The following is a 15,149-nucleotide window of genomic DNA, read 5'->3' on the forward strand; positions in this document are numbered from 1 at the left end:
ACTCCAGCCCTTATAGGATATCTGACGGGGAGAGTGAATATTACTTTTTTATTTTGTTCTCCACCCACCTACCCCACCCCTGAGTTTCCTAGAATTCACGGACAACCTCTTTAAATTACTTTTATTTAGTAATAATAATAAACTTTCCCCAATATGTCTTGTTTTAGTGTCAACACTGGAAGTAAAAATTCCTAGGAATATTAATACAGGAAACTTTTCCATTTGGTAACCTTGTCATACAGATCCTGAATAGAGGGGTAGTCTATATCAATGGGGCATGTATGCCACCATATATCACCCATGCTGATTCAGATGTTGTATATCTGACCCAATACCCAATATGACATACAATACTAAATACTGAAGCATCACAAAGCATTTACACATAGACACATAAGTAGTGACGCTGCCGTTGTTGTAATGTTTTTATGCTTAAAAAAGGGGTGGGGTTATCCTTTTCCTTTTATTCTTCCTCTATGTTCATAGGATGGGATGTTGGTTCTTCTTCTTCTCTCTGTGTGTCTGCAGTAAGAACATATACACTTATTACATATATTTCCCAGCAGTTATTTACATTGGTGATGATGTTTAGGAACATCCCATTAATTCTGCAGGATGAGATATGGAATGGCATGGCGGACACTTAGCTGCTTCTTCCCTTCTCAGCTGGCAGCTCTTATCTGATCAGCTGAGTCCTGTTTGATGGGTTGCTTAGTTGCTTACTATGTATACAATGACAACTCCAGGTTTTCAGATGCAGTTTTTAAAGCCAAAACAGGAGTGTATTGAAAAAAAAGAGGGGAAAAGCCTCCTGTTCATTATACGTTCACTGTATGTATTTATACGCAACAGGTTTTTCCTTCAAAAATTGCATCAGAAAACCATAAAGTACAAATGTACACTACCTGCTAAATGAATGGATGATCACATAACACATGGATGCATCAAGTCCACTAGAGTCTGATTGGTGGAGAATCCCCCTCCCCATCATGTCATTATGAAACTGATAGCACTCATGGACAGGGCTTGTCCCATCTGGATATTATCTGTCTTACTGTTAGGGTATATTAACACAACTTGAATTTTCAGCTCCAAAATCAGTTCCAAATTCTAGCCTGAATATTGCCTGTTGCATTGTTTCAAGTAGCAGGCAGTGGTGAATGTCTCTTATTCAGGACACTGGGAAAATAAACTTGCTGCTCAATTTTCCTACATATTCTGTTACTGATTCAGCCACTAAAACCACAGTGTGGGGCACAGACACAATGGGGCAAAGTTGTAGCAGAAAGCTAAAGTTGTGACACAACTTTCTACCGTAAGATGTTCAAGGCCAGAATTTGAAGAAGACAATGAGAAGGAAAACAGTTTTTTGCTGTGTGAATGTAGCCTTACCTGTGTTCTGCATTGTAGTTTCAGGCAAAAGAAGTACCCTGTTCTCACCATCTATGAGATAATGTTTACCTGGAAAGAAACAAAGTTTAATATTTATTTTCAGCAGTAAGAGATAATATAGTCACTGACTCGTGATCATTTCTTCAGTGCACCTGCATACATGTCCTCGAGGCTTTAACAAATGAAATACCTTTATAATAAATATATAAGAGATGCAAGTGGATTTCCATCAATTTTTATTCTTGTACTTTTGTTTTAAAGTCTTATTAAAATGGGCAGTTTTGGCGGGGGAGAGAGCTGCTGCAACAGGTATATGTCTGATCTGAAGCTGTGCAGGCGGAAGAGAGCTGCTGCAGCAGGTATATGTCTGATCTGAAGCTGTGCAGGTGGTAGAGAGAGCGCTGCTGCAGCAGGTATATGTCTGATCTGAAGGTGTGCAGGCGTGAGAAAGAGATGCTGCAGCAGGTATATGTCTGATCTGAAGCTGTGCAGGTGGGAGAGAGCTGCTGCAGCAGGTATATGATGTGACGTTATACAGGTGGGAGAGAGCTGCTGCAGAAGGTATATGTCTGATCTGAAGCTGTGCAGGTGGGAAAGAGCTGCTGTAGCAGGTATATGTCTGATATGAAGCTGTGCAGGTGGTAGAGAGAGCTGCTGCAGCAGGTATATGTCTGATCTGAAGCTGTGCAGGTGGTAGAGAGCTGCTGCAGCAGGTATATGATCTGAAGCTGTGCAGGTGGGAAAGAGCTGTGTAGCAGGTATATGTCTGATCTGAAGCTGTGCAGGTGGTAGAGAGAGCTGCTGCAGCAGGTATATGTCTGATCTGAAGCTGTGCAGGTGGAAGAGAGCTGCTGCAGCATGTATATGATCTGAAGTTATGCAGGTGGGAGAGAGCTGAGACTAATTGACTGTTGAACTTTGCACCATCATAAAATATGAATCCTGTTCGTAGTTTTAGACCTATTCATAAACCTGTCTTACAGACCTTTATAAATATGGACTGTTTCTTAAAGCTCCAAAATTCTGCCTCAAATACCATTTGACTAAAGTATTGAGCTTTACCATAAGACAGATCTTTGGCACAGGCAACAAATATATATACATTTTAGGCACAAAAGATGTAACAAACGTGACAAAAATACTTAACTCGCAGGTTGTAAGGAACAAAAATTTGGTCGCTAATCCAAAACCCTACAATTTTTGGCGCAAAATAAGCAGACACAAATTATCTCTCACTGAGAAAATGAATAAATTGCGCACAACAGGAATTTATGGTGCAAAAAAAGGAACCCATGGAAGTCAATTGGAGGCTTTTTTTCAGGCCTGAAATTCCACAACAAATGGACCCGTAGAAGTAAATTGAGAGCCAAGCACACTGGTACTCCATTCACAAGGAGGCCTTAGAGGAACTTTTGGGCCCTCAGCAATAAGACACTTGTTCCCCATCCTATGGATAGGGAATAAAGGTCCATGTTGGCACAGTCACTTTTAACATATAGTACTTGTATGTAAGTATTTCTGTTTCTTACCATCCTTTCGTAGGATCTTCTTCTCTATGACAGAATTTGATGCACTGTGCTCCACAACCACTTTATAATGTTTTTCTTTACTTTTATCTTCTGATTTAATCTCACTAGAAGTTGTGTAGGTGCCATCACTGTTTTCCTTTGTTTCTACAATAACATCTTTATATTCATTATAGTTGTTATGTTCTCTCTTTTTCCAGGTGATTTTGATATCTTTTGGGATGAAATGTAAAACTTCTACCTTCAGTTTTTTTGTAGCCAGATATGACACTCTCACATCTCTGATTCCTGCAAATCAAAGAAATCGGATTCAATTATTTATCATACTTGAATTTAGACAACCTGTACACCAAGTACAAAATAATTCCTTGGAACCTTGACAAATCGTCACCACCTAAGGTAATGATTCATTGGTGGGTTCCAGTGTTACCATACTGATACATATTTGTGTTTTATGGTTAATATGAAGATGTGACTATGGAATCTGAAGAATCACCTCCACTTCAGTAGCGGTGGCCCAAACAATTTCCATGTGGAGCCATTTGTTTGCTATGGCAGCCAGAAGCCTTCCAAAGCCTCCCAGGCCTTGTATAGCATTGAGACATACAGTTGTATTGCAGTCTTTTATATGGGGAATCTTATGATTAATGGTTCATGCCACTTGGGGCTAAAAATACTTATTAAAAAAAAAAAACACTTTAGGAATTCTTGTCTTATTTGTGAAGAGTCTGCAGCCGGTTGGGTCTGTGATACGCCAGTCTTCATAAATCTGCCCTATTGTGTAATTCTTACCACATGGTGTACACTGTAAAAAAAGAATCTCTTAGGCCAGGCCTCATGTGGTTTATGCGCCACAGTTTGGCCACATTGGAAACACTGCAGAAAAAAAACAGCGTTTTACAGTCCCTGCAAAGTGGAAGGGAATCTAGGGAATCCCATTCACACATTGCAGAGAAATTTGTATTATACATGCTGCGATTTCCAAAACTGTCATTGTTTCCTCTGTGGACTTACTGCTTCAATTACTAAAGGGAAACTGCCGGCGTTTCCGTAGTTATATATGAAGCAGAAAGTGCCGCACAGGAATCCTCTGCAGACTTCCTGTGAAAAGCGCCACAGGAAAAACTATGATGTGTTGCCGCTGCGGTTTTCCCTGAAGTGCTTTTTTTGCTGTGGCCCATGACGTGGAGGCTTTAGCCTCAAGAAAACTATGCAAATGAATTTTTTTACAATCCCACCCAAATTTGAGTTTTCTTTAATGTTGAGGGTTAAAAACAAAAATGAGAAATGGCCCATTCTGAAGTGGCTACTTATTATCGGTTGTTTGAGATTCCCAGGCGAAATCTGTTGTCAAAATCTGCCACATTGCCCCGTGTGAACTAGCCTTACAATGGCGCACTATGTAACTATGGTAAATCGCCATAGTGCCCGTGGGCTGCACCATTCACCGCTGCTACCTCTGTACGTCCCAGCACGTGATCGCCATAACCGCGATATGATGGAGACAATGGAGAAAACCTTAAATAACGTATAAAAGGAAACGCACAAGATTGTAAAGAGGAAAATGGTGTCAATGTTTATTACACCCTTATTTGTTGTTCGCAGTTAGGCCGCTCATGACCACCTTTGTCTCCGCCTCCATCTCCTGCTGATGCATCTCGTCCTGCACATTGGGCAGGTGGGGGTGCTGTGGAGCCACGTTCTTATGCAGGGCTGGTGGAAGGTGTGTGCACATGGTAGTACGGTGACGGTCATTCCGGGCTCGTAGTCCTCCAGGCATATTGGACAGGATTGGTGACTCTCAGTGACGGTTTGTGTAGGCAGAAGATTCGGACGCCTTACTGTGCGGGTTCACGCCTGTCTTGCGGCTGGTGTTGCTGGCGTTGTGTCAGGTACTGGAGGGGTGGGCGCAGGTGTTGACTCCTCTGGGCTATCCGATGGGTCTAGAGATGGTCTTGGCGGCTGCTGGTCAGGAATTGGCTCTGCAGGTCCTGGTGCAGGGGGTCCTGGCAGGGTCTGCGGATGTTCTGAGGAGCGGTGCAGTGGTGATCTGCTTCTCTGTGGTGATGGCAGAACCACAGAACCAGTGTTGATTTGCCAAATGCTTTACTCTGTATGGCATTTGGCCAATCAGCGCTGGTCAATGCATTCCTATAGGAAAAAGTCATCTCCCGCATATCGCAAGCTGACAGAGATCCCAACGAGATAGTGATGTAATACAGGTACTTGGGCATGTTAGATGCCCCCAGGCATGCTTCCCCTGCTGTTCCAGTTGCATTCCAGCGTGTTGGCATCATTTCCTGGGATGTCATAGTGGACTTGGTGACCCTCCTGAGTCGAAGTGTGGCTTCCCCTGAAACGAAGCATTTTTCCCCATAGACTATAATGGGGTTCTATATTCGTTCGAATAGTCGAATATTGAGGGGCTATTCGAAACGAATATCGAATCTCGAATATTTCACTGTTCGCTCATCTCTAAATATCACCAATGACATGAAAATTTTGGTTTTAAGAGGGAATTTTAAATCCAGGAAAGAGAGACGGATTTATGAGTACAAGTTTATGACATTGTTTAACACTCTCCAAAAAGGGATGAATCTGTCACATGGCTTCATGGCATCCTACAGAAATCACTGAACTGAAACAGCCATAAAAGACATTCTCTGAACTGATAAGAACATTACAAATTGATGAATTGTTTATTTGTATGTAACATTAACCAATAACCTTCTTCTACCCTTCCTCCTAGAATTCTATTCCTTTGTGTCCCTCTGTACATAAATATACATCCTTCAGAAATTGTTTTAGATATACCTGAAGAAGAAGCCGAGAGCTTCGAAACGTTGTAATCTGTCATCATTATTAGTTAGCCATTAAAAAAAAGATATCAACTACTGAAGACTCTCAAGTTTTTTGTTTTTATATTTCCTACTCTTTTCGGACCCCCAAGTATAATGATTGGGGGACCGGGAGAGGTAAGGGAACATAAAAAACACTGTTACCTACCTCTCCACGATCCTGCCAGGCCTCCTTCCTAGTTGACTGACGTCTCTGACGTCACATGAACCCGGCCAGCGTCCCGGGTAGGCTTGAGCGATCGGGATCGTAAAAGATCGGATTTCGATCGGCGATTAAATTTCACGATCGCGATCGGAATTCCGACCCGATCTTTTCCAGCGGGATCGAGATCGGAGGTTATCTCAAGATTGGCTCAACCCTAAAAGTGACTTTTCCCATAGAGAAGCATTGACTAGGGTTGAGGATCGGGTTCGGAAAGGATCGGATTCAGATCGGCGATCGAGCAAATTTCGCGATCGCGATCAGGATCGAGATCGGCTGGAAAGTGATCGGAAATCGGATTTTAAAATCGATCTTGAAATCTCAAGATCGGCTCAACCCCAGTCCCGGGTCATGTGACGTCCGACGTCATTGATGAGGGACGGCAGCGGAGAAGACAGCGTAGGAGCCAGGGACAGGTAAGAAACAGTAGTTTTTTTATGTTTTTATTCCCCCGGGTCTCCGATTATTATACTCTGGGGTCTGAAAAGACCCCAGAGTATAATAATTGTTTATTGGTGTTCACAGTGGGACATAATACTGGGTGCAGGGGACACTATGGGGGATAATACTGTGTGCAGGGGTCACTATGGGGGATAATACTGTGTGTAGGAGCCACTATAGGGGATAATACTGTGTGTAGGGGCCACTAAGGGACATAATACTGGGTGCAGGGGACACTATGGGGGAAAATACTGTGTGCAGGGGCCACTATGGGGGATAATACTGTGTGCAGGGGCCACTAAGGGACATAATACTGGGTGCAGGGGACACTATGGGGGATAATACTGTGTGCAGGGGCCACTGTTGGGGATAATACTGTGTGCAGGGGCCACAATGGGACATAATACTGTGTGCAAGGGCCACTAAGGGACATAATACTGTGTGCAGGGACCACTATGGGGGATAATACTGTGTGCAGGGGCCACTATGGGGGATAATACTGTGTGCAGGGGCCACTGAGGGACATAATAGTGTGTGCAGGGGCCACTAAGGGACATAATACTGGGTGCAGGGGACACTATGAGGGATAATACTGTGTGCAGGGGCCACTATTGGGGATAATACTGTGTGCAGGGGCCACTATGAGGGATAATACTGTGTGCAGGGGCCACTATGGGGGATAATACTATGTGCAGGGGCCACTATGGGGGATAATACTGTGTGAAGGGGCCACTATGGGGCATAATAGGACACGCAGGAATGCGTAGGAGGGAGTCGGTCGAGGTCTTTGGCGTCGGTGTCAGTAGGGAGGGGGGGGCCCGGAGGGCCCATATCAAAAGTTCGCCATGGGGCCCCGCCATTCCTAGTTACACCATTGGCATCTGCCTTCCCCTTCTTCCATTGTTCGAGCACAATTGCACAACTAGTAAGTATCTTACAGAATTAGACTATTATTATGCAGTGAGGGATCTAATGTAATGGGAATATGGACAGAGGCCGTCCCACATTACCTGTTTGTTACTGTCACTGTAGTAGGTTTGTTATCATACTGAGTACAGCCATGACATCTTATTTACCTGGGGGAGAATCTTACCTGCTAGAGGTTTCTGCATTTCTGTTTCTGCATTGATGTTTATGTCCTGTGTCTGCTCAGAAAATTGTCCCAAAGGAATCTTCTTGTCTTTATCAGTTAAATAAAAAGTGCCTGGATAGACACAAAATATATTGTTTACTTGTATTATTCCAAGAGAGATAATGGAGGTAGCTAATATATCGTCACTATAGGCAAGTTACTGTTCTAGTTGGGATCTATTAGTTCCCATCTACTCAGTCACGGTTTTGAAGGCTTCAGAGCTGCGATCCCTGTGGATCTAGTTATAGAGGTCCTTTTAACCCCTGCATGCACCAATCACTTGCCAGGCAATCTTACAGGTCAGACACCCTGAGGACAGGTCCTGGCAGTAAATCTCCCCAATTATCTACACAACATGTCCTCCTATTGAAACATACAAGGCTTATGAGTATCCATGTCTCTTACCATTCTCTCGCAGGATGATCTTCTCTATTACAGAATTGGATGTGTAGTGTTTCACAATCACTTTATAGTATTTTCTTTCATTTTGTTTCATCTGTAGTGTATGAGACTTTAATGTAATCTCACAGACTCCTGTGTAGTTGCCATCACCATTAGGATATATATTTGAAGTAATATCTTTATATTCCTCATATTTTTGGTTGTCCTTACATCGGCTCCATTTAATTTCTATATCTTCACCTTTATTTGGGGTGAAATATAAAACTTCTGCTCTCAATTTATCTTTACTTAAAAGCTTCACATTCACAGCTCGGATTCCTGCACAATGTAAAACATAAGAATACATCGATTAGCAAAGGCAGTTGGCAGGTTACCCTCATAGAGCCCTCTTTAAAAGTATTTCATCCTACTATCCTACTAATATTATAAATGTGAAAGTTTGTATGTTTGTTACTAGGGTTGAGCCAATCTTGAAATTTCAGGATCATTTTTAAAATCTGATTTCCAATCATTTTCCATTCGATCCCGAACCCAATTTCGATCCCAATGCAAGTCAATGGGATTTTTTTTAATAATCGAAGATCGGATTTTAAAAACAATCCTATTCACTACACAACACGTAATCCAAAAATCATTTCAATTTTTGGACTCCACGCTGTGTAGTGATTAAAAAAAAAATCCCTCGGCTATTTAGCTCCCCTGGTGTCCGCTTACCTGCACAGATCCACTGCCGCTCCCCGTTCTTCTTGGTCTGGTCCTCTTTGACATTGATATTCCTTCAGAGCACAGTGCACGCCCCCACCTCCCTAGGCTAGTATTAGAGATGATGGGAGTAGGCGGGGATTGTTGTGGCTTAGGAGAGTGTGGGTGGGGAGATGTGAGTGCATCACTCACGTCTCCCCTCCCAGTACCCACTCACACTCTCCTAAGTCACAAGCTCCGCCTTCTCCCAGCATCTCTAACAGAAGAGGAGCGAGAAGAACGGAACCAGCAGCGACAGCACTTCTGTCCAGGTAAGTTGAGCGAAGTTCGCGAGTAGATAAATACTATCTACTCTTCTGCTTCGTCCCTACTTTACTGTATACTCAGCTCTGCTACATCTCAGATTTCTGGGACCGGAAATCGGCGATCATGAAATTTACTTGATTGCCAATCAGAATCTGAACATTTCCGATCCCGATCGCTCAACCCTATTTGTTACTCAATCACGCAAAAACGGCTGAACGGATTTGAATGAAACTCGAGCTGCCAAAACGCCGGAGCAGGCGGATCATCAACGCCAACAACACGCTCATTATATGGCATCCCAGCAAGCTGCTGAGATTCTTTAACAATACCGGGCACAGCGCGAGGAACGCGTTCAGCAACAGGCCAGTATGACAGCTGTTGAAACGCTGCAGCAGGTGGATCATCAACACCAACAACACGCTCATTATATGGCGTCCCAGTGAGGTGCTGAAATGCCAGAACAATCACAGGCACGGCGCGAGGAACAAGTTCAGCAGCAGGGCAGGTTGCGAGCTGCCAAAATGCCGGAGCAGGCAAACCATCAACCGGCAGACGAAGTCGCGGGCAAAAGCTAGTAGGACATATTTGGTCCCTCACCGACGCCATAACTTTTATAGGCCTAGATGACCATGTCGATTTAATCTGAACCACCTAATGTAAACATGCGTTAGTAGGAATGGGTCCAGTTTTCCATACCAAAGTACAATATGTTAGTGGGTTACTAGGAAAACATGGGGGTGACTTCACATGCGTTCACGTGTGCTTGGAGAGTGTTTGGGGAGTCTATTCCTCATTACGCTTGAAAAATACAGAGACAAAATGACTTTTCTCTGCAATTTTGGGTGGAAAACTGGAAGACCCATCATAGTCCATGGGATCCACAGGTAACTTTTTTTTTTTAGGTCCCCAATATGGCCACGGTGTATGTGTTCATAATAGAATAGCAGCCTTTGTCAGCTCCTGCGATAATGTTAAAAAAATTGTCCACTCAGGGGTTTGATTCATGTGGATTTTTCAAGTTATGATCAAGGCAGTGACTATCTAAATTTCACACCTCTCATGTACAAGTACAATACAAAAAAATATTATGAATGTCAATATTCAACCTGGCACAAGAATAAATGGAGTTGGGTGACACTTTGGACTGATGTGATGTACGGTACATTCTATGAAAGATCAGTAAAGCGTGCAAGATAGCAAATACATGGAGGATCTCATCGCTAAACTCTGGAATACACATGAGGCTTTCACTGAGGCCTGGAGCTCCTTTTTCCAGGACTATAGAGATCTCGTAGGGTAGGCTGCATGTTCTTTCTTTTTGGCAGGCCTTCTTCTGTTGGTCGGGTCACTGGGATTCCCTCCCCCTTTTTTATTTTTTTATTTTTCCTTTACCTTCACCTTACCCCACACCTCCCCTACCGGCTCCTCCTTCCACAACGTCCCTCCTTGTTCTGAACTGCATTATGTTCCTGTGCTGTTCTTACATTGGCCTCTGCTGTTGCGATGGTCTGTTCTGATCTTGCTGTTTATTTGAACTTGTCTTATACGTCCTTTTTTTTTATTTATTTTTTTAATAAACTCTTTAAGTAAGATCAGTAAAGACATCTTGATACGTGCTAACTGAAATATATTTATTCAGGCTAATCGTTGCATCGAATAAATCTTTCGTTGTGAGAGGTGATAGTTGTGAAGACCATTTGGCATCTCCCCATCAACACATTAGACCAAACAATGGAATATAATATACACTTAATATATATTGCTCATGAAATCCCTTGAGGTGTAAGGCATGCACACCATCCTTTAGGGACAAATTACACAAGGATTCTGGTGTATATTTATTACTTTATCTGTCCCAGCATTTCGATCCTGAACCTGCATTTAATCATTCAGACTCACCGATCACCTGGAGTTCTCCCGTTTTCTTCTCCAGAGGTGTCTCCAGACTGGGGTGTCTCACCCGACACATAATCTCTGACCCGTAATCTTCTGCGGCTGACACAGATAGGACCAGGCAGGCTTTCACAGTGAAGGTCTTATCTTCTTGTTGTGTGGCCTCCACCACTGGGATCTTGTATTTGTCACTGGCAGATATAACATAGAATTCCTGGCTTTCTGCAGCTCTCCTTAACCACGTCACATCCAGAGCATCAGGGAAATACCCGGAGATTTGGCAAAGCAGTTTAGCCTCTTTACCATCTATGAATGTAGGTTTCTCAATCTTTCCCATCACCAGATGCCATTCACAGTCTGTAACACAAGGTAAAGGAACACACAGATGGTAGTAAGTGAGAGAAAGCGCCTCTCTTATGGCATCATTGCCTTTAGCACAGAGATATGGGCAGCATACATGTCTGACAAAGGTCCATGACCGAAACCTTAAGTCCACTGCCATGCCTTTAAGAAGATAAATAGAGATGAGCGAGTACTGTTCGGATCAGCCAATCCGAACAGCACGAACGCATTGAAATGAATGGAAGCACCTGGTACTTCCGCTTTGACGCCGGCCGGCCGCTTAACCCCCCCGCGTGCCGGCTACGTCCATTCATTTCAATGCGTGCGTGCTGTTCGGATCGGATGATCCGAACAGTACTCGCTCATCTCTAAAGATAAACTATTACCTGACCTTTCGATTGTGCACAGCTCATTATTATACAGGGCTCTTTGAACATATGAAGACCATGACATATCTATTCAGTATGTTACAGGCAATGGCCCACATACAATCCTCCTGACCTGAGTGTAGAAAGATAATAGTGCAAACTGGGTGCTACAGCTGCCAAGGCAACAGTGTGAGCACCATGTACATGTCCTAGGAAATCCATGCACAACATTTTCTAGGCATTAAATGGTTTCCCTGGCAAGTGCAGCACCTTATGCCTTGCCCTTGTACCTTAGCTTCAGTGAAAACAGGGAAAGGAACATCATCCCCTATGCTAGTACATTTGTGTCACTAACCATAGGTGAAAGCAACAGTATAGATAGCAACATATGATAGTTGATTAGGTGAAATAAACAAACAGGTCCATCAAGTCCAAGCTATAGATGGCTCAGACCATAGCTGCTATCAACATTATAGAAGAGTATGTCTGACATTGGATTCTTCATAGTTAACCCTTTCACTGCCAAGGGTCTATGGAAATTTTGCACTTCCAGTAGCCAGAGCAGTTTTCACAGTTTTGAGATGGACAAATCAAACCTAAATTGCAACATTAAAAAAGCATACAACCCCCCCCATACCTATATATTTTTTTAAAATAGAGACCTGCAGCATTGTCAGAATGCCACTTGTTACTGTATGCGAACAGGCACCTTCATGCAATTTTGATTTTAATTGAATGTTTTATGAAAAAATGCAAATAAATATATTAGTTGCTAAAAGCGGAAACCAAACAAAAAAAATATATGCACCAAACCTCCTAAAAATAAGAGTTCAGCATGTGCAGAGTTAATTCATATCACAATGGCCTACACCCGCATGCACGAGGCTTCAGAAAATCACCAGACCGGAAGGAACAAAAATCTGCTTTTTAGCTGGAAATGTTAAAAAAGTATCATCCTATAAAATGTAGGGATTAAACACCATTAAAAGTAAGTGAACCCCTAAACCCTATATATTTTTTGAAAGTAGACAACCTGAAGATTACATATGTCTCAATGGGTCATCAATAGCCACATCCACCTTCATGCAACTTTGTGACAAACACAAATAATTTTTTTAAAAAATGCACTAAAACACATATTTGCACCTAAAATTCATGTTCAAGCTCACATTCATATACAAAATACAATTAAAATAATAGCTTATGGTGTATACAATGTGTATATATACTATATGTACCACAAACATCAAACTACAACAAGAGCTCAGACTCCCAAAAACACGAATACAGAAGACAAGCAGGATTTTGCTGTTATTCACCAATATATTAAAAAGCTATACTGCACCTTGCAAACTGTGACTGTGATACCAAAATCTAACTTTTTTCATATTACAAAGCATACTATATATAAAAACACAATTTAGTAATTCATATATACAACAACCTTCATGCAACTATGCAGCAAACAGAGATTGCTAGCAAAAATTACACAAAAATTAAAATTTGCCACTAAAGTGCGACTCAAGAAATCCCTTTTTGCAAACACATTGTACTTTCCAAAAAACTGCAATATGTGAGGCGTTCATACATACCACACATGTATATATTTACAGGGGCGGGTGGTAAAGAAACGCCATAATCGCAGAAATGTGCCATCCCATTTTTTGCATGCAAATTAAATAGGACTTTAAATAAAAATGTTATTATTTTCCCCTATAAAAATTTTAGCAAACTATACATTCATCTCTAGTGATAATCGTTATTACTATTATTTTAGCGTGTAACGGACATCACTAGAGACGTATTTTACTGTAGAAAGCTCAGGTATGGACAGGACAGGGATTGGGTGAAATGTAAACTTTATTCATGACATTGTATATGTTGTGTATGTGTTTGGTGCGACTGTTTTTTGGCGCTGTGACCTGGACAATGGTAAACGTCTAGGTCACAGCACCAACAAACTTCCTCATTATGTTTAGAGGGTATTGCATAAGAATACCCCACTAGTAAAACTCAGGGGAAATTACATTATACTTGTATGTGACAATCAGAGGGCAAAGGAATAGTATGCTCTCTGATTGGCAGGAGAAGGGTTAATAGGGACAGATGAGTCCCTGCCACCCCCCTCCTGGTGTCACATACAAGTTATGCACAGATAATGATGATCATTCATTATCTCTTGCACGCTGCTGGGCTGCTCCCCCCCTCCCCTTCTGCTACTCATACTTCTCGAGACAGGAGGGGGGGATTCTTTAGAGCCCTATATCTCTGGGCTACATGAAGATATCTTGATGCTTTAAATTGTATTTTAAAGATGAGAATCTCATCTTTAAAGTGATATCTAGCTTTTGATGATATAGCGTATAGTTTTGGAGCGAATCACTGTTGAATTGCAGTCGGGAATTGATATCTGCAGTTAGATCTCAATGCCAAATAGTGTATTCAACAGTGAATCGGTCCAAAACTATAACTTCTATCAGCAAGTGCTAGGTATCATATGAAAGATGAGATTCTTATCTTTAAAACGAATCTTAAACCATCCAGATATCTGCATGCAGTCATGAGATATTGGCATTAGTAGGGAGGACGTAGTAGCTACATCCTCCGCTACTGAAGTGCCACCTTCTGAGCATGTATAGCTACGTGCTTGGCAGCGAAAGGGTTAAAGATGATAAATAAGCTAAAAGGGGTTGTCTGTCCATTGGAAGTTAAAAACAAGTTATCCCCAATCCACAGGCTAGGGGGTTATTTGCTGATCTGTTGGGGTCTCACCAGTGAGACCGCTACTGATCATAAGAAGTGGGGTGTTTTGCACCCCCATTTTGAATAGAGCAGCTGGTCAGACAGGCATTGGTCCATTAATTTCAATGGGATCACCAGATGTGCTGTGCTTCATCTAAATCCGGTAGTCCTATTGAAATGAATGGAGCTTTGTGTGCTGTATGACCTGCATCTCCATCAAAAGGAGAGATTGTGATCTTTGGGAGTGATGGTCAAATTCGATGCATGGCCCTAGTCTAAAACTCATGGCAGTAAATCACATGCTGCAGGTTTAAAACCCGTTCCAATTTCAGTCGCAGCACATTGAAGAAATGTCATCCACTATGATGCTGGGGTATATCACAGTATGGTAGCTGTCCTTCCTGGGCATGGAGACAGGCTGCTGTATACCTTCTGATCCCCAGAACATATCATACATGTGTGATATTCATTACAATATGACACTTGCGCAATACTTTGGCATCTGACATTTGCCCACTTTTGATGAAACATCTCTACCCAGCAGCTACCAAGGCTGAGAAGGAACTTTGCAGTGAAGATCCGTCTGCAGGCAGCTGTCTTATAGCCTGGGATTAAGTGGAAATGACAGATCTCCTAGGCCACAAAGTAGTAGTTTATGTTTTACACCCCCTTATTGGCAGTGTGTGACAAAATCAAAGCAAAGAAAAGGAGATTGAAGGGGTATTCCCATCTATCTGCTCAGATTTTTTTAAACTCCTGTAAAAGTGAATCAAGAGACCCGTACATGTGTGACCCTCTCTCCTCTTAATGAGGATGCAAATGGGGTCTGCAGAAGTGGGGCAC

General features: G+C 42.3%; 1 protein-coding gene across 1 annotated transcript in view; it reads right to left on the bottom strand.

The window, feature by feature from the left end:
- Positions 1 to 463: 463 nt before the first annotated feature.
- Positions 464 to 15,149, bottom strand: part of LOC142217155 (uncharacterized) — a 31,575-nt gene continuing 16,889 nt past the window's right edge. Inside the window, exons 9-14 of the mRNA XM_075285346.1 lie at positions 10,861 to 11,211; positions 7,957 to 8,271; positions 7,513 to 7,623; positions 2,922 to 3,206; positions 1,393 to 1,461; positions 464 to 522 (exon numbers count right to left, since the gene is read on the bottom strand). Coding sequence (XP_075141447.1) covers positions 464 to 522; positions 1,393 to 1,461; positions 2,922 to 3,206; positions 7,513 to 7,623; positions 7,957 to 8,271; positions 10,861 to 11,211 — 1,190 coding nt within the window. The remainder of the gene's footprint in view (positions 523 to 1,392; positions 1,462 to 2,921; positions 3,207 to 7,512; positions 7,624 to 7,956; positions 8,272 to 10,860; positions 11,212 to 15,149) is intronic.

Source organism: Leptodactylus fuscus, chromosome 8 (genome assembly GCF_031893055.1).
Source record: "Leptodactylus fuscus isolate aLepFus1 chromosome 8, aLepFus1.hap2, whole genome shotgun sequence".
Lineage (NCBI taxonomy): Eukaryota > Metazoa > Chordata > Amphibia > Anura > Leptodactylidae > Leptodactylus > Leptodactylus fuscus.